The 20,566-nt window shown below is 35.5% G+C and overlaps 2 protein-coding genes across 3 annotated transcripts in view; one reads left to right on the plus strand and one right to left on the minus strand.

The window, feature by feature from the left end:
- LOC107751220 (solute carrier family 41 member 1-like) overlaps positions 1 to 2,202 on the plus strand; it is a 22,370-nt gene extending 20,168 nt beyond the window's left edge. The window contains exons 7-11 of the mRNA XM_016566888.1: positions 85 to 232; positions 399 to 478; positions 590 to 724; positions 880 to 1,028; positions 1,954 to 2,202. Of these exons, the coding sequence (XP_016422374.1) occupies positions 85 to 232; positions 399 to 478; positions 590 to 724; positions 880 to 1,028; positions 1,954 to 2,139 (698 nt within the window). The 3' untranslated portion in view covers positions 2,140 to 2,202. The remainder of the gene's footprint in view (positions 1 to 84; positions 233 to 398; positions 479 to 589; positions 725 to 879; positions 1,029 to 1,953) is intronic.
- Positions 2,203 to 9,383: 7,181 nt separating this feature from the next.
- Positions 9,384 to 20,566, minus strand: LOC107751241 (EF-hand and coiled-coil domain-containing protein 1-like). 2 transcript variants are annotated; one of them, XM_016566912.1, is made up of 9 exons: positions 20,394 to 20,566; positions 19,730 to 20,287; positions 17,913 to 18,465; positions 13,178 to 13,284; positions 12,102 to 12,234; positions 11,896 to 12,016; positions 11,720 to 11,818; positions 9,696 to 9,765; positions 9,384 to 9,613 (listed from the first exon to the last, which is right to left on the minus strand). In XM_016566912.1, the coding sequence occupies exons 2-9, from the start codon at positions 20,283 to 20,285 to the stop codon at positions 9,459 to 9,461; spliced, it is 1,794 nt and encodes a 597-aa protein (XP_016422398.1). In that variant the 5' UTR covers positions 20,286 to 20,287; positions 20,394 to 20,566; the 3' UTR covers positions 9,384 to 9,458. The 2 variants fall into 2 exon arrangements, with proteins under 2 accessions (XP_016422398.1, XP_016422397.1); XM_016566911.1 differs by having other exon boundaries at positions 12,102 to 12,237.

The raw sequence follows: 20,566 nt of genomic DNA on the forward strand, positions 1-20,566 counted from the left end.
AATCTGTGTATATGTATAATTTATAAACATATGGAAATGTGAAGATGTATTAAATCTGTCAATAAATGTCATTATTCTTTACAGAATATAATGACTATGCCAACCCGATGGTTTGTGCCTTCTTTGTTGCCCTGACGCCCATCTGGGTACTTATCGCCCGGCGGACACCTTCCACCCGGGAAGTGCTCTACTCAGGGTGGGAGCCAGTCATTATCGCCATGGCGATCAGCAGGTAGGAAGAACACTGATTACGATAAAGATGCTCCATTTCCTCATTCCTCTTTATGACGGATGGATTTCTCACTTGCGGCTGACAGCGATATGTCAATCATTTATCTGACAGCACAGATGCAGTATCTTTGTGTCGTTAAAATTAAATTGAACTTCTTTTGAAACAGTGTTGGAGGCCTTATTCTGGATAAGACAGTATCTAACCCTAACTTTGCTGGAATGGCGGTTTTCACTCCCGTCATCAACGGTGAGACTTCTTATCACCTCGTATCTCATGTTTCCGTCGGTTGTGTTTACTAGCCCTTACTATGACACACCAGAGATCATTGCATACATTGTTTGTTTTGCCCTGCTGCAGGTGTGGGCGGCAATTTGGTGGCGGTTCAAGCCAGTCGGATCTCCACCTACCTGCACATGAACGCCTTGCCCATAGCAGAGCCGAACCCAGCCCCGAGGAAATGCCCCACTCCCTGGAGCACGTTCTTTGGCTCAGGTGAGTGATATGAACAACCAACAGCCCAATTTTTAGCAAAGACGTAATCACTAAATATTGATAGTAGCATATATTTGCCTGTATTGTGTCTTAATGACTTCAGTTATGCTTCTGTAACAGTACTTACAATGACCCTACATTTACTCTCTCCTCAGGTGTCAACTCACGTTCTGCCAGAGTGCTCTTCCTCCTGGTCGCTCCTGGTCATCTGGTCTTCCTGTACACTATTAACTCTATGCAGGGTGGACACACCACTCTCACCTCCGTCTTCGTTGCATTTTATCTGGCCGCAGCTCTGCTTCAGGTATACCTGAGCATCGGTTTCTCATTACAAGGAAATGTTAGGTTTAAAATAAATGTTTTATAGTGTTTCTAGCCTACACGTGGGATGTTTGAGTGAATGCTATGGAAAAAAATATCTGGGTCATGTTTCACAAAATCAAAAGGAAATAATTAGGAAATTATGCTTTGCATGAAAAACATGAGCCTATTTTAAGATCTTTAAAAAGTTTTTTTTTTTGCATTGGAACATTAAATTCTCATTGCTATAATGCAAAATGTTTATTCACTTTACAAATACATTATCATTCAAACGTTTGGGGTCAGTAAGATTTTAAAATGATATACTTTTATTCAGCAAGGACACAAAAAAGTCACTTATGTTACAAAAGATATCTATTGTAAATAAATTCTGTTCTTTTGAACTTTTTCTATTCTTCAAAGAATTCTGGGAAAAATATCAGTTTCCACCAAAAAATTAAGCAGCACAACTGTTTTCAACACTGAAAAGAAATGTTTCTTCATTCAAAAAAATTATTTATGAAGATCATGTGACACTAAAGACTCGAGTAATGATGCTGAAAATCACAGGAATAAATTCTGAAAATAAATGAAAAATATAAAATAAAAAATATTTTATTATAGAAAAGAGTTACTTTAAAATGTAATGACACTTCACAATATTACTCTTTTTATTGTATTTGTGGTCAAATAAATGCAAAAACATAAATAATTACTGAATAGTGTATATCAGACACAAAACAAATGTCTATTAATTAAAAGATGTGTGCAAATATGTGTGTGTGTATATATATATATATATATATATATATATATAATACTCACATATGTGCACACATATGAGCAAAATATCATAACTTTATATTTTTTCATCCTGTTGATTTCCATCCATCATTTCCATCATGTTGACACATTCTCTTTCCGTCTAGGTTGTGATCCTGCTGTACCTTGCAGACTGGATGGTTAACTGGATGTGGCATCGAGGGATGGATCCTGACAACTTCTCCATTCCCTACTTGACTGCCCTGGGAGACCTGCTGGGGACGGGCTTCCTGGCTCTGTGTTTCCACGTCCTGTGGCTAATTGGAGATCGGGACACAGATGTGGGTGATTGATCCACGCTGCTTCCTTTGACTCTGTCCAAGCACCACAAATGTCTTTATTTATAATGCCACATAGAGAAATAATATCTATATTGTTATGGCTGCATTGGCTACCATGATTATATTGATGACATTATTGCTTTAGTATTGATATGTAATTTCATTGTTGTTTAGCTACTGGGAGAACAACTATCCTCATTATTTTTCAATGGGGATGTTCGGCCCGATTTTACGGCCAGTCGCATTGGCTGCATGTAAAGATGACATCAACCTAAACTTGAAATATTTCACGAGAGGCAAACGAACATAGAATGCTACATCAGCAAGAGCTACAAAATAGTGATATAAAATGGTATGTTTTGAGGGCGGCACTCACAGCCTTTGCCAACTAAAACAAAAACCATATTTGGACCATCACAGAGTGACCTAAATAACATTTCAGGCTAAAGATTAAAAGAGTCACTTGGGTCTTAATAGTAGAGATTGAATCTCAAAGGGGACCTTTTGATGATAAAACGTGCATATACAGTAGAGTACTGTAAAATACATAGAGATCGCCCAATTTAACACACAATGCTGTTTTCGGGATCTAAATTTGCTTTAGTAGCTGTGCTTATGGTTACAGAGAGGGATAGTAACCCAAAGTGCTTTACTGTTTCATTGAAATACTCAAGTTGTGCAATGCGATGAAAAGGGTTCATGGGTTGTTTACGCTCGACACCTAAAGGATAAAATATCAGACTTTGCCTCATTTGCGTAGGTACATTTCTGTTACGTACATTACAGTATATATACAGTTGACCCTTTGCTAAGCTCCGCCTCCCTTGGTTACTGTTGCTAACACTGACTAGTTTTACAGAGCACCTCATAGGACGGAACTGGAGTTTCTATGATTTTTAGTTAAATGTGCTCACAAAGTGTCCAAAATGAATGGGAAATTATTCTCGTACGCGTTGAAAGGAAGTATGCATTGCCAAGCATTTTATCTGCCGTTTTCCTTTAAACAAATTGTGAAATGACCCAGTAGTGTGATTTAAAAAAAATGCAGAGCCTGCAAACTCGAGGCAAAAATGCTTATCACAGACAATTAAAAAGAGAAAATGCCCTTTTCATAGCTCAGTTAACTTATAGATATATTTTTGCATAATATCTGGAAAAGGCAGTCTAAAACTACACTGTAAAATGATTTTTCACTGTAAAATGAAGTTGTAAAATAAAGCAAAGATTACTGGAGCACATTTTACAAGAAAATACTATTTCAGTCTTTCGACTTCAAAATGTGTTACTTGCCATTTCTTTGTAATTATTTGTGAACTTTACTAGCAGTTTCTGAGTGAAAATTGTTTCAAAGTAAATCCTACACCAAATTGTCCAAGTTTGTTGGTTCAGTAATGTTTTTAATGCAAAGCTTAGCGAATGGTCAATTGGTGATTTCAATTAGATTAAACAAAAGCACCTGCTCATTGACAAGAAACATGAAACTCTGCCTCAAAAGCCTTTTTTACAAAAGGACCGAAGAATATCTGTAGAATGATGCAACAAATAAAAAAGGGCTATTTTGACATCTACACCTCTACCACTGCATGCTAGCTAAAAATGTGCTGTTGAACCGGCTCTCTGAATGATTTGAAGCCATGCTTGATTTAAAATGTAGCTTCTTTCATACTGGAAGAGGAGAGAAATTGTTTCATTTTGAACGTTTTTTATGAGATTAATGCCTCTCAGAAACACTTGAAGGGCTAACAGGATGCTAGCAGCTAATCTGTACCTCAGTTCTCAGCCATAAAAAAATCTCTAATCAGTAGCTGCCAGTAAACTAATGTATATTTTAATGACTAGCCAGGCCTTGTAAAGCAACTGACCTCCAGTTATCGACAGCATGTTAATGTTAGCCTGCCATTGCTAAAAGGCTGTTTAGAAACATCGCTCCATTTGCGCACATCTCACATCATCAGCAGAGTAGTGGATTGTGCCGGGCACATAAAATTAAAAATTCACAATATATTAAACATACCCCTTTATTTTTACTGTACACTTTGTTTTCTGTCCTTAAATGTCTGGGTTATTTATTAATTTTTTTTTAACTGTGCAAGTGTGTTAAGGCGAGTTCTAGTGTCATATGTTGCAAGCACATTTCATGTCACAATAGATCACTGTGCACAAGATGTACTGTAATGTCAGACTTTGCCACAAGAGGTCGCACTTGTGCAAGGAGAGCATGCAGCTCCAATGTGTTTTACGCACACGCAGATATGTTTATACCACAATTATGCATTCAAACATCACGAATATTACTGTGCAGCTGACCGGTGCTGCCATTGTACCATGACAGCTCTCTATAGTTGTGAATATTTCTTCAGGGGACGGGAGGCTTTGTTTATTTATTTCTATAGATGTGACAAAGCTATTTGTAAATAATATATTTATTCTATAAATGTTTATATTTCATTTTGTTGCATTTTTTCTTTGCATTGGACCAGTAGAGATGTTTACTGTACGTTTATCAGTTTATCATTTTTTTTTCTTAACAAATATATCAAGGTTTGGTGCCTAATATTCAGCAAAACCTCACACTCGATCTGGTTCGTTGAATTGAGCATAATATGCCTTAACAAATCACAAGCAAGGCTCGACACGTAGGTTTATAGGTCTTCTGATCTGTTTTTGTAATGACTTTTTTTTTAATTAATGGAGTTGATTTTCATATTGTATTTTATTGATTTGTGTACACAAATCATCTCATCCGTTGTGTTCTTCCAGGGCAGATGTATCGGTGGCAAAGTCATCCAAAGCAAAGCCACCGAGATCCCCATGAGTTTTAGAATAAATTAATGTTTACTTGTGGGTTGTCTAATCGGTCACATATTCCCTCTAATCTGTAATCTGTATATAACTTCCTACAAGCAAACGTGACCTTCCCTGAGTTAAACTGGCCATGAGGATCAGATCCCAGCCTCTCAAGCAAGACTAAAACAGCTAGTAATGGTAACTGGTTATCGGAGTTCTTTGATTTCTTCCCCATCAGTTTCTGCCCTGCAGCTGCGTCAGTCTGACACTGTTAAGGGGACCTAACAGAGGTACTTGTAAATTGCTGGAAATAAAATATTATATTATTTCGTACGACTGCCCTGTGCTTTTTTGTTTTCATACCATTTGACACAGATGCTGAGTATTAAATAATGAAAAATCACATTGACATTGATCTTTTGAAATTAAAATTGAAGCAACATAATGTGGGTTTTAGAGCGAAAAGCTGCTGCTTTCTAAAGCATTTATTGAAACTGAGCTGCAAAAAATGCTGCAAGTTGGATTAATTATTTTGAATTATTTGACCACTCACATGCAGAAGTAAATAATGTTGAATAATGAAAAATTAGAAAATGAAAATAAGGAAAACAAATTTCTAACAGTTTTAGATAGATAGATAGATAGATAGATAGATATTGTGAAATATTATTGCAGTTTAAAATAACTTTTCTATTTGAATATATTATAAAAAATTTAATTTGTTCCTGTGATAAAAACTGAATTTTCAGCATCATTACTCCAGTCTTCAGTGTCACATGATCCTTCAGAGATCATTCCAATATTCTGATTTACTGCTCAAGAAACATTTTATTATTAGCAATGTTGAAACTGTGACTATTTTCACGATTCTCAGGGTAATAAATGTCTGATAAGTGAAAGTTTGACGTCATTGCTGATGACCTTGCATTTGGAAGTTACTCATGTTACTCAAGAGTTTCCTCTATTATCAGAGTTTATTCTGGAGACACTGCTCCATTCTTATCATTCATAATGCAGCGAATCATCCAGACGAATAACTCCGAGTGGACAGGGACAAACACCTGCAAGGTAGAATGCGGACCAGGCTTGTCTGGATGGAGGAGGAAGTTTCAAGATTTTTCTAGAAAATGACAGAATTTACTTTAGTGGCCAAGTACTTTTTTTAAATTCTCTTTCGTATTGAATGTTGAGAGTTTCATCCACGCATCAGCGCAGGGTTCTGAACACAATGTGCCTGATGCATGAGACACACAGAGACGAACTCACACTGAGGGTCATCTGACAGAAGTTTGGAGTGGAACTTCACAACACTAAACAAAAGAACTACACTAGCAATTAGAAAATACATGATTACTTCTACTAAATAATATGACTCATATAGTAGTAAGAAGTCACATCTTACCCGGTAAAGCCTTCTGTATCACAGTGGATACATACAGTATCTCACAGAAGTGAGTACACCCCTCACATTTTTGTAAATATTTTATTATATCTTTTCATGTGACAACACTGAAGAAATGACACTTTGCTACAATGTAAAGTAGTGAGTTTGTGGCCAGCGGTTTAGACATTAATGGCTGTGTGTTGAGTTATTTTGAGGGGACAGCAAATTTACACTGTTATACAAGCTGTACACTCACTACTTTACATTGTAGCAAAGTGTCATTTCTTCAGTGTTGTCACATGAAAAGATATAATAAAATATTTACAAAAATGTGAGGGGTGTACTCACTTCTGTGAGATACTGTACATTTCTAAGGCCTCTAAATGATCTGAATATGAAAACACGTATGCCTTCTGTCATCTGATTGATAGTTTATAATTTTTTAGCAAGTAAAAGGCATTTTAGTATCATTCAAAAAAGTGCAGGTTGTGGTACATGTGTCTTTTTGCTGTAAAATCTTTAATGATCTTTTATAAAGTAAACATAAGTTTTATATTGTTAGTAATATTTTAACATGAACATCTTACTTTTTGGCCATAGAAATATCAGCAACTGCACCAAATTGCATATTTTTGCTCAATTTGGGCCTAAAATAAAGGTGTTTTTTTTCCATGTATGATACTATATGGGAATAAACAGTATCAAATGTCAAAGAAAAAAAAAAAATCAGATATCAGTCACACATCCTCCACATGAACATGCACAAAAATATAAATGCTTTCTATTTTTTTTTATCTTATCAAATATACAGATATTATTTTATAGCATAAATATAATTGTTAAAAATGATTTTGTAAGAGGGTCATATGAGAGCATAACGTTTCTCACACAGATTAAGTGCTTCGCGGAGGAATATGCACAGTGAGACTGAACTCTAAAGCATCTTATAATGTGTGCACCTATTCATGTCTTGCACGTAACAAGGCTAAAAGCTTGGAAAGATTTCAAGAGACTTATGTAATATGTGACTGGACAGATATGAGAAAACATGGCCACATGTTCTCTACAGAAGAACAGTTTAAGACACTTTTCACAAATAGGGTAAATTAAGCTAGAAACTTTTAAAGGGGTCCTATTATGCTCTTTTACAAAGTCTTGATTTTGTTTTGGAGGTGTACTAGAAAAGGCTCTCATACTAGGTTGTTCGAAAAACACATTATTTTTCACATATTTTACATTATTACAACACCTCTCTCCCCAGTCTGGCATGAACGGCTCGAATAGTTCCTGTATCAAATGAAGGCCCGCCTTCTGAAATACGAAATGTACTGTGATTGGTTAGCTGGGCCAGTGTGTGTTGTGATTGGCTCCACTCGGCGCCTGGTCGGGAAATGTCATGCTCCTTACCATAGCCGCCTGCGAGCTTCAGTGTAAATATTGTCAAAATCAAATCAATCTGAGCGCAATTTAAACCCGGATGATTGTAACCACTCTAAGTTCGTCTGCCTTGGGAAAGCTAGCGTGTCTCCGACATAGTGATAACACTCGTTGCCTTCTCTAGTGCAGCTCAACCAGGTCTCGTCCCATTCGTCGATATTTGTGATATCACAAATCCTGGAAAATATGCGTTGTAGTCCAAACGAGTCGTTCGTTGTAGTTTTTGAAAAGTGATTTCTGTTAAATAAAATAACTTTGCAGATCTTTTTTATGCTCAAACAGCAACATTACAGACTAACTAAAGTTGAAAAAGTGAAAAAGCATAATAGGACCCCTTTAAATTAAATTCTTTGTTTTGTAGAAAGTGGTTTTGTGAGAAAGTGATGTAAGAGGTCAAACAAACAATTTTTTATCATTTTTTTTTTATTTATTTGATATGACTTTTGACATTTCTGCAACCCTTACCACAATTTGGAACTTGTAAATACAAGCAACTGTACGTAACTTTGTGTATTTTTGCGACTTTAAAGCCCCTACAGTTAAGTGAGTGGAATTCACGTCATAAATACAGTGGATAGCTGTATTAAAGTCCCTTTTAAGGAAAGTCGGTTATTTAAAAGTCTGGCACATTTAAAGGGGTCATATGATGCGATTTCATTTTTTCCTTTCTCTTTAGAGTGTTACAAGCTCTTGGTGCATAAAGAAGATCTGTAGAGTTGCAAAGACTAAAGTCTCAAATCCAAAGAGATATTCTTTATAAAAGTTAAGAGTTAGCCACACCTACCTAAAATGGCTCGTTCGAACACGCCCCTACATGTCTACCTCACTATGAAGATTTGCATAACGCCGCCCAAATGTTCACGCAAAGAAAGAGTTGTACATGTGCACTTGTTGCTGCCGTAAAGCAATCCACCCTTTTCACCAAACTTACATACTACATACTTATTTGTGATGGGAGAAACAAACCTTTTCGAAGCTTTGAATCATCTGAACCAATTGCTTCGCAAAATGATTCACTGTTTGGAAGTGTTCAAAACGCCACACACTGGTGAGAAAGTGTAAATGCAGCAAAAACCCAGGCCAAAACAGCTTTTACAAACTCGTTGCAAACGCTTGGTTGAAAGTACAATCTATTAAATTGCGATTAGCAGATCATCTAATAATATTAAATATTAAGTCTCTATATAATATGTGTTCTTTTATCAATTCAGGGCTTGTTTTGTTTGTTTTATGGAGGGCTTGGCTAAACTAAGAGTCTGTAAAATACTACTGTTCGTTTTAATTATACACGTCTCACTAAAAATGTCTACAAATGTATAAAACTGATCTGAGAACAGGTAAAAACTAGATAATGGTTCGCCTGTTGGGGGTGTATAAATGTAAATGTAATCCAGTTGTGACGTAACGAAGCCTTGTTTACTAAAATTACGTGACTTGGGCAGTTTGATATTCGCTCAAAATCATGGGTTCAAAACAAATGATTCATAAAGCATTTGAAGGGCTGCAGATTTATTTTAAATTAAGGAGCTGGTCAGGCACCAAATGTGGTTTTGTTTTAATGGTACTCATTTATTTCTTATAAATTAAAGAAAAATATATTTGTTCGAACATTTTTATTACAATAACTTTGGTAAGAATTTGTGCCTTAAAAAGCAAAAAAAAATAATGGAACGCCAATTTGTACCCTGATGGAAAGTGTCTTAAGTGGGGCATCTGTGAGCTCTCAGCAGGACATCAGAAGGGGTTTGGACGTGTTCCGGTGACCTGAGGTCACAGAAGGTCGTGACCCAACGCTGACCTCCTCTCCTCCATCCAGGAGGTCACTGGAGAGGAGCTGCCGGCACAGTGTGTCCACCACCTGAACCACCGGAGTGCAGTCTGAAGGACAAGACGGGAGGTTATCCATCAGTTTTGCATGAAAGAAAACGATGTAAGTAAAACACAGAAAAGCAGAGCTTACCGTGGCTTTTTCTAGTACACAGATCTAGTGTGTTAATCAGTATTTTCCCCAAGATCCTGCGAGAGACTCTCTATGAAGGGTTAGAACACCAGGTGAGAGGTTTTCAGATAGACAAGTGCATTACAGAGTTTAATCGCTAGGTGGCAGTGTGGACCTTTGCAGTGCCGTTTAGCACTGGCTATTCAGAAACGCACACTACTATACTATTTCTGCAGTATATAGTATGCAAATGGTCAATAGTCCCTCCATTTTCTGTGAGCATAGAATGCAGTGCATTACATTTGCCCAAATGTGCAGTAACAACCAAAACACACTGCAAATGTGCACACAATGCAATTATGCACATGACTTGATCTTCCATTTCCAGAGCGCTGAATGAACAGGAAGTCTTATTAACCAGGTCATATTAAACTCTCTAAATCTCTTTCTTGACTCATTATTTGATTTGACTGTGAAAAGTCAAGACCTTGTACACAAGCTGGATTAAAAGTGCTAATTAACCATAAAATGATATGTGAACTTAGTGAGGGCATGTGATATCAGCATTGCATACTACTGTTTGAAAGGTTGTATATTGTTTCAAATGTTTGTAAAAGAAAGTGCAGGCAGTATATATTGTATATTGCACATTGCATTCACATTGCATTTAATTAGGCTACAACAAACATTCAGTGATGTTTGCTGATGAGTATTGCATCCATGTGATAGTTCATGTGTTTACTGAACTCTTTCATTTTACAAACTATGGGACTTTGTTTATAATATGTATTTATGTTCATATGTTAATATTATATTTCTTTCAAAAGACTTAAGGCCTTCAACTGAGCACAAGAAGTAGCTTCAGTAGATTCTCCTCAATGCATTAAATCAGGGATTTTCCAAATTGGAGATGGCAAGCAAACTGCAGTGGTTTTGTGAGTTGATGAAAAGCCAATAATTAATTAAATATATTTAAAAGAATTTAATGATTTAAAAAAATGTAAATTAAATAAATAATAAAATGAAAAGGAGGAAATGTTTTATTTGTTTATTTGCATGTTAGGTAACCATTAACCGACATCAGAGAACTGTCAGCATGCAAATGTGTTAATTATTATTATTATTATTATTATGTGTGAAATTATTGAAATATTAACTGAAAATCTCAGTGGATACTTCAAGAAAATATTTTTGGTCAAAGGGGTTCAGCTGAATCCCTGCATTAAAAAATAAAGGCTTTCTTTATGACTTAAACCATAAGTAATTTTATAATATAAAATGTTTTATTTAAAAATTTAAATACATTTTAAGTAAATAATGTAATATAAATATAAAATTTATATAACATTTTATAAAATGATTTTATATAGTTAAAACAAACATTTAAATCTGATCAAATATAAAATGCAAAATATTTATGAATAAATATAAAAATATATTTTTTAATGACTGTAAAATATATATATATATGTGTGTGTGTGTGTGTGTGTGTGTACAGGTATATATGGTTTATGAGGACACAAATGTATATAATGACATGGGTACTACAACGTAAACATGGTTTATGAGGACACTTCCTGTGTCCCCGTAAAACAAAAGGCTTAAAAAACATACAAAAAAAAGTTTTATGAAATTCAAAAATTGGCAGCAGTTTCCTGTGAGGGGTAGGTTTAGGGGTAGTGTTGGTGTAGGGCAATAGAAAATACAGTTTGTACAGTATAAAAACCATTACGCCTATGGAGAGTCCCCGTAATCCACAAATACAAGTAAGAGTGTGTGTGTGTGTGTGTGTGTGTGTGTGTGTGAATTAATACATAATATAGATTTTGTTTGTTTTTTTGTTTTGTTTTTCAAAACTCTGGTAGAGAAAAACAAATTAAAGGGATAAAAGAGGGACCCAAGCCATATATCATATCATATCATATCATATCATATCATATCATATCACATATCATATCATATATCATTGACTTCAGTAATAAATCACTCAGAACACACTTTTTACACAGAAAAAGTACAAATCTAGTTTTGAATCGAATTCTCACTTTATGTGGGATCTGCAGCAGTAACGTGAGCGTGTCAGTCAGTCTCTCCTCCAGCAGTGAATGATAAACTCGCAAACTCTCTACCTCTTTCTGCTTCATCTACAGGATATGACAGAAGACAGGTGTTCATTAGAGATATGATTATCCATTATTATAGTTTCTTCTTTAACTCTCACCTTTCCTGCTTCATTTCCCCTCGCATCCGCTTGAGATGAGATCCACACACGTGCTTTAGGTTCTTTGCTGTGAGCGGAGCTCTGAGAGACAAGCCAGTTACAGATAGCAGCTTTCTGACACCTGTAGAAGGACATGTCAAATGAATGCATGCCTGTGTTGTGGCCAAAATGCAGAAAAACATGTTTTATATTTAAGATATCTTCACCCTTTGGCACAGCTGTGTAATCTGTTGATCAGCCGTTTCACCTCCAGGTGGCAGCACTGTCCTTCATCCATGCCCTTCTCCTCCTCTTCCTCATCGGATGCTGCCCGACCCTCTACTGACCTCTGCAGGTCTTCTGCACAGAGATGTCACATGACCACTACTGCCTTTAATGCACTGCATTAACTATTTTGCAGTGTGTATACTGTACACAAAATTTGTGGAATACTTTGACTTGCCAAAATGTGAAGTATACAGCAAGGCAAACTGCTAGGAAAGCTGTATCATCGGCTTGATCACCCACTTCTAGTGTGATGAATGAAGTAATATGTAGTAATATCAGTCTTTCATTTGACTAACTATTTTATTGGACCATCAAAAAAGACATTTTTACGCAAAATTAGATGAAAAAATATAAAAGAAACATTTAGAGAGAAACCTGTGTAAAAACGAATTATTTGTGTTTGGTTAGCACTAGCACTGAAATTTATATAATATATTTTATAAAATATTGTGTAAATTATATTGTGAAATTACTTTTAGAAATGATTAAATTTATCATTTTTATTTTTGAATGATCTCAAATAAATCTAAAATTTAGTAATTATTTTTATTTAAATAATTTTTATGTTTTTTATTATTATTTGTTTTAAAAATGTAAATAATACATTGTAAATATTGTTTGTTTCTGGCAATGTAAAATTATGTAAATTCTTTATTTAATTAGATGGCATTATTATTTTTTTAATCTTTAAAATTAGGTTACATTAATTATGAATACTTTTGTTAATGTTTTATTTTGCTATTATTATTAATTCAAAAACATGTTAACTCTCTAAAATTATTTGTATGTTTATTTCTGAGTTTATTTCTGCACAGCACTTGATGTCACATGACAAAAATTAGGCATGATACTGTTTAACATTTTTTTAATGCATGATGCATTTTAAAAAAAGAAAAAGTGCACATCCTATGCAGTATGCAGTATGCTGGTATTCCATTTAGATCACATCCTATTGTGATTTCTTACGGTCTGAATGAGAATTTGATTTGTTTCTGATGTTTTTTGATCCACTTACCTCTTCTGCCATCATCATGACTGGCGGGGGAGGAAAATCCAGACCCACAAGGTTCAGCTAGTATTTCGGTTTTGTTCATATTTAGCTCTGCGCAGTTGCACTGGGCCCTAAGAATAAGTCATAAAGCACTGTAAATATCATGAAATAACCTTCTGTGCAGGTGAGTCAAGACGTTTGGAATCAAAATCTTTAATGTCACATGACTGAAAGAGGAAGTTCTGCACGCTGCTGATGCATGAACAAGTTTGATTATTGTCCCTGCAGAGCGTGTGGATCTTCTGAGAGAGGAACCTGGCAGGTTTCGGCCTGCTTTTCCAGGTGAGGAATGAGCATTACATCACCGCTCTGTCATGCAAATAATGAAATATTAACACAGATATTAATCTGCTAAGCGTCTACTGAAAGCCAGCAATCTACTTGATTGATTGCAAGGTTACTGTGAGCTAAAGTTTTACAGCACTGTCATTTGGCCATGTAATGCCATATATATATTTTAAGTTTCATTTATAAGTTCATTATACTTAATACACTAGTCTTTGGTTTGTGTAATCTCTAATGCTCACTGAACTGCAGTCAGAGGAGTGTTCCAGAAACCTGTGTAAAAACAATTTTTGCAGCTGTGTTTGGTGAAGCTAGTGGCGCTGAAATTACACATTTCCTGTTTAAGTTGTATAATTTATACAGTAAAATTAGACCATTTTTTGCCTGAATCATCTCATATAATTTAAAATAATTTAGTAATCAATATAGTATATCAATTTATTATAAAAAATATACACAATAAAATATATTTTAAATATTGTATGTTTTTAGAAATGTAAAATCATATGAATTCTTCTTTATTCAAATAAAATTAGATTACATTACATTCATTCTGAATATTTGTATTACTGTTTTATTTCTTACCATTATTTTGAATTCAGTAATATGTAAACTCTCTTTGCTCTAATTTTTTTTTTTGCAATTGTGTTTGGTGATGCTAGTGGTGCTAAAATTACACATTCCCAACAAATTTTGCGTCAAGTTAATTTAATTTAAAAACCTCCCATCTTTTTTAATTTCAGAAGTTACGTTTAAAAATAGTTTTTTTTTTCCTACATACTTAACCTTCTTAGCTTGTTGAAGTACATTAACATATAGATACAGATGTAAAAATATTTTGTGGCTTTTAGTCCACATTTAATTTCTCTGTAATTTTAGACTTTTCTTCAGATCTTTGCATTATTTGACTGCATTATGTTCATTGATGCTATAGACACAAATGAGACAGCACTGTAAAAATCACTGACCACAAACGTCTTTGATGTCTGATTGTCTGGCATACCTGCGTAAACACGTGTCTGGACCTTACATCCTTCCTCAAAGGATATAATAAGACATCTAGAGTTAGATGCTGTAATAGGGCTTTGTATGATTTGCTTTAATACTCACACTTGAAAGCGAACGACTAATAACCGTTTGCAGGAAACTGTGCCAACCTGTGTTATTAAAGCAGGTCATTACCATCTGTCAAGGGAAAATCAAGCATGCCTGCAACATGCCCTGCAACGCTGCTCCAGTCTAATCTGTTTCATAACCAACCGCTGCTTCTTGACTCATTAACACAAACTGAAACATCAGTGCAGGCAAAAATCTTACAGTTATGCAAGATTTTGTGTTGATTATGGCTTCTCGTCTCAAAACGCCTTTGTGGTCTGCTGTGAGCAGGGCCGGCCTGTCCTATAGGCCGTATACATGGTCGACTAGGTCCTGAAGTGAAATGGTTCTTGTATTATTTTGATAAATGTAATTAACTTTATTTGCAATTCCAGATTGAAAAAGGGACAACCAATAAAACCTTAGGTAAAATCATCTTAATAAAAAAAGCTCTTAAAGTGATTTCATTCCAAATTTCATTCCAAACCTGAATGCATTTCTTCCTTGTGGAACACAGAATTCTTTGTTTTTTATTCTTTCCATACAGTGAAAGTCAACATGTTTTAGTGTTATTTTGGACCCCGCTGACTTTTCTTTTATGGACAAAAACAGTTAAGAAAGGGAGCATGAGTAAATTAAAACAAAATTTTAATTCTTAGACAAACTATCCCTTTAAAAATACACAAACACTGTTCAAAAGTTTGGGGTTGGTAAGATGTTTTATGTTTTTGAAGTCTCTTCTGCTTACCAAGGCTGCATTTATTTGATGAAAAACACAGTAATACTGTGAAATATTATTAAAATTTAAAACAACTGTTTTATATTTGAATATATATTTTAAATGGTAATTTATTCCTTTGTTGCAAAGCTGAATTTTCTGCATCATTACTCCAGTCTTCAGTGTCACAAGATCCTTCAGAAATCATTTAATTTGCTGCTCAAGAAGTGTTTCTTATGTTGAAATCAATTGTGCTGCTTAATATTTTTTGTGGAAACCGTGAAATATTTCTCTTCAGGATTCTGTTATGAATAGAAACCCCTTCATTATTTCATTATTTGAAAATCATTTGTAACCTAAATGTCTTTACTGTCACTTTTGATTGATTTAATGCATCCTTGATGAAGAAAAGTATTAATTACCTTAAAAAAAAAACATCATCGACCCCAAAGTTCTTTAACTGTAGTGTAGTCATGCATGTGTGTGACTGAAATTATAGCATTAAATAAATAAAAGATCTACCTGAACTTCTCCAGCTGGCTCTCCAGACTCTGGACTTGTTCTCGGAGCAGGTCAGCTTGTTGAGCCTGCTCTTGTAAGGCCCTCACACCCTGCAGCCCTGCGGCCAGTGACTCTCTGACCTCTTCAGTCCTCTTCTTAATCCGTGTGTTTTCCGTCCGGACGCTGTCCAGCATCTCCTGCATCCTGCTAATCTCTCCATAAGCCGCCATCAGCTCTTCCTCTAACCTCTGGTTAAACCTCATGGCTTCCTCCAGCTGTCCATCACGTGAAGCACGGATCAGTTCCAGCTCTCGTAGAAGGTCTTTAGTGCTTCTTCTGGAGTCCCATTCCATGTGTTTGGATTGCTGTGGTTGTGTTTTGCAGTTTTGTGTTTCAGGGGTTCCTCCAGCAGTATTTTGGAATGGCATGTCTCTTCGGCGTAACGCAACCTCCAGTGCCAAACACCGCGCGTCGCTGCTCTGGAGGGCTGAACGTAAATCCTCCACCAGCTCCCTCAGACTGCCGTTCTCCAACTCTAGCTGGTCCTGCCATCTTCTCTGAGGGTTAATATCCACTGCGACAAATGTAGTAAAATTAGGCCTTCGGTAATGGCTAAACACAACAAAAAAACAGCCTTTTGATTTTAAATTAATTAATACAAATATATAAATGATTTATTAATCAACTATTTTAATAATAATTGCGTAATATAAATGAATAAATAAATGTTAAATGTAATATAATTATTATAATACAATTCATAAATTATTTCACATTATTTTGGTAACACTTTACAATAAGGTTCCATTTGCTAACATTAGTTAACTACATTAGTTAACACACAAATATACTTATTAATCATTTATTAATCTTAGTTAATTAAAGTTACATGATTAAAATCAAAAGTTGTATATTAATATTATTTAATGGACCTGAGCTAACATGGACTAACAAAGAACAGTTGTATTTTTATTAGCCAACCTTAACAAATAAAATAAACCTTGTATACAAATAAATACGGTACTGTAACAACAATGTATTGCTCATTAATGTAAGTTAATGCATTAAATATAGTTGTCACGCGCCTGTCCATGGACTTCCGTTCGATCGCCACCAGAGGTCACCCTTCCGTTACATTGACTCTCGCACTACACAAACTGTTACACATCACCCTGGACTACATTTCCCATGCTCCATTGCACTAATCACAAGCTCATCTGAAACCAATCACACACAGCTGCTACCAATAACACACACTATATAAATCAGTCTCACACCACCATTCAACGCCGAGTATTGTTTAGCGCTTATCGCGCATCGTGTGATAGCTATGTTACAGAGCCATTTCAGAGTTTTGTCTAGTTCCTAGTTCTAGTCTAGTTACGTCTAGTTTGGTGCCTGATTGTTTGTTTCCTGATCTCCTGCCTGTCTTGGATTCTTCTATTGCCTACCTCTCTGGACATTGTTCGCCGATCTCAGACCCACGCTAGCTTTTGGATTACTCTTCGTCTTGCCCTCATATACCTGTTTGCCATTGTCTGAACCTTGCCTGTTTTATGACCACGCCTTTAAATAAAATTTTATGTTTTTGAAGTCTCTTCTGCTTACCAAGGCTGCATTTATTTGATGAAAAACACAGTAATACTGTGAAATATTATTAAAATTTAAAACAACTGTTTTATATTTGAATATATATTTTAAATGGTAATTTATTCCTTTGTTGCAAAGCTGAATTTTCTGCATCATTACTCCAGTCTTCAGTGTCACAAGATCCTTCAGAAATCATTTAATTTGCTGCTCAAGAAGTGTTTCTTATGTTGAAATCAATTGTGCTGCTTAATATTTTTTGTGGAAACCGTGAAATATTTCTCTTCAGGATTCTGTTATGAATAGAAACCCCTTCATTATTTCATTATTTGAAAATCATTTGTAACCTAAATGTCTTTACTGTCACTTTTGATTGATTTAATGCATCCTTGATGAAGAAAAGTATTAATTACCTTAAAAAAAAAACATCATCGACCCCAAAGTTCTTTAACTGTAGTGTAGTCATGCATGTGTGTGACTGAAATTATAGCATGAGATAAATAAAAGATCTACCTGAACTTCTCCAGCTGGCTCTCCAGACTCTGGACTTGTTCTCGGAGCAGGTCAGCTTGTTGAGCCTGCTCTTGTAAGGCCCTCACACCCTGCAGCCCTGCGGCCAGTGACTCTCTGACCTCTTCAGTCCTCTTCTTAATCCGTGTGTTTTCCGTCCGGACGCTGTCCAGCATCTCCTGCATCCTGCTAATCTCTCCATAAGCCGCCATCAGCTCTTCCTCTAACCTCTGGTTAAACCTCATGGCTTCCTCCAGCTGTCCATCACGTGAAGCACGGATCAGTTCCAGCTCTCGTAGAAGGTCTTTAGTGCTTCTTCTGGAGTCCCATTCCATGTGTTTGGATTGCTGTGGTTGTGTTTTGCAGTTTTGTGTTTCAGGGGTTCCTCCAGCAGTATTTTGGAATGGCATGTCTCTTCGGCGTAACGCAACCTCCAGTGCCAAACACCGCGCGTCGCTGCTCTGGAGGGCTGAACGTAAATCCTCCACCAGCTCCCTCAGACTGCCGTTCTCCAACTCTAGCTGGTCCTGCCATCTTCTCTGAGGGTTAATATCCACTGCGACAAATGTAGTAAAATTAGGCCTTCGGTAATGGCTAAACACAACAAAAAAACAGCCTTTTGATTTTAAATTAATTAATACAAATATATAAATGATTTATTAATCAACTATTTTAATAATAATTGCGTAATATAAATGAATAAATAAATGTTAAATGTAATATAATTATTATAATACAATTCATAAATTATTTCACATTATTTTGGTAACACTTTACAATAAGGTTCCATTTGCTAACATTAGTTAACTACATTAGTTAACACACAAATATACTTATTAATCATTTATTAATCTTAGTTAATTAAAGTTACATGATTAAAATCAAAAGTTGTATATTAATATTATTTAATGGACCTGAGCTAACATGGACTAACAAAGAACAGTTGTATTTTTATTAGCCAACCTTAACAAATAAAATAAACCTTGTATACAAATAAATACGGTACTGTAACAACAATGTATTGCTCATTAATGTAAGTTAATGCATTAAATATAGTTGTCACGCGCCTGTCCATGGACTTCCGTTCGATCGCCACCAGAGGTCACCCTTCCGTTATATTGACTCTTGCACTACACAAACTGTTACACATCACCCTGGACTACATTTCCCATGCTCCATTGCACTAATCACAAGCTCATCTGAAACCAATCACACACAGCTGCTACCAATAACACACAAACAAATGGAAACTTGTTGTAAAGTGTTACCACTATTTTAATAAATATGATAAGTAATTGTTTATTTTTTATTATAATGTAATAACAATATAATTCAGATATTCTGTTATTAGATGTGTAAAGTCATTTGAATTAAAATTGCATGCTTTTAATTATGAATATTTTTATTTTACTATTATTCTTTAATGTTAACTTACTACTTTTTTATAAAAAAAATCTGATTTTAAATTAATTGATTTTGAATGATCAATTATTTATTAAGTTATTTTAAATGTTTATTATAATTGTGTAAATAAATTAATAAATAAATGTTAAATATAATAATATATACTAATTCTTAGTATAAATTCATTTTCTAACTACTTGTTTTTAAAACATTTTAAGATTTAATTTTGTATGAAATATGATCAGTAAATAAATCAGTAAAGTTTATTTGGATTAAATACAAATTAAATAAATCTTCATTATTAATCATTAAAGGCTAAAAATTTCCCCTAAGGCTTGAGTTTTTGGATTGAAAAATACAGCTATTAAATTAGTCCACCTGTCCTGACAGCTCAGGTGTGTGTATGAAGCTCCAACCTGCGTTTCTCTTGGCTTCCACAGCAGAACTCTGCAAATGATCCGGATTCTGAGATGGTCCTGATCTTCTCACTGCCCTCTTCCGGTTCTGGTGGTCGGCAGACAGATCAAAACTGACGCACTTTCTCCTCCGGACGCGGGGACACCGGTGTCTGATCTCCCGCTCGATGTGCTCGGTCTCCTCACTGACCGGAAGTCGAACTCCCTTCTGCCCTTCCTGCGCTTTTAGCGAGAAAAATCCACATAGTCGTGCGTGGAATTCTCTAAAGTTAAGCACATGAGGAAGTCCATCGCAAATGTCCCGGTGCTCTGAGGTGCCGTTCTCAGTCTCCGCGTTCGCGGGGAATCCCAAAATCAAACACAGACTCCTAAAGTCCTCATCCGAAACGAGATCATCGCCGTTGTACAAGGCGAGGTGATGAAACACCTCCTGGAGGTACTGGTCCACACCGGTGGCCAAAACCACGATCTCGTTTTCCACGTAGGGGTCTGATTCTGGGCCGAAGTGGTGCGCGAGCGCGCTTTTGAGCCACTCGCTTTTCCGCGAAACCTGCATGACTGAAGACATCCACAAAACACGACATTTTTTTTTTACATTTCTTTCTTAAAACAACTTACATCATTGAGCAATTGCAACATGTGCTCTAAATTACTGGAAACTTACCCGATAGGAGTATAAAAGGTAATTACTTTACATTACAGTGTCAATTTTATATAACATTTAGCCTAACTATAATTAACTTAATTTTAAAATGCATTGCTGACTTCAAATCCTTTTGTCAACCTCTTCCTTCGGGGATTGTGGTTGTGTGTGTCTTCAAAAGACCCACTCCACCC

This window comes from Sinocyclocheilus rhinocerous, unplaced genomic scaffold, assembly GCF_001515625.1.
Source record: "Sinocyclocheilus rhinocerous isolate Xijiao unplaced genomic scaffold, SAMN03320098_v1.1 scaffold362, whole genome shotgun sequence".
In the NCBI taxonomy this organism is placed as follows: Eukaryota; Metazoa; Chordata; class Actinopteri; order Cypriniformes; family Cyprinidae; genus Sinocyclocheilus; species Sinocyclocheilus rhinocerous.

What these genes read in the sequence shown, in the direction of transcription:
- LOC107751241 (XM_016566911.1), bottom strand. Translation starts at nt 20,285, where the DNA reads ATGCAGGTTTCGCGGAAAAGCGAGTGGCTCAAAAGCGCGCTCGCGCAC. An exon ending in TTACACAGCTGTGCCAAAGG is followed by an intron (nt 12,017 to 12,101) that starts GTGAAGATATCT and finishes GTCCTTCTACAG; the next exon opens with GTGTCAGAAAGCTGCTATCT. An exon ending in TGCTGCAGATCCCACATAAA is followed by an intron (nt 9,766 to 11,719) that starts GTGAGAATTCGA and finishes AACCCTTCATAG; the next exon opens with AGAGTCTCTCGCAGGATCTT.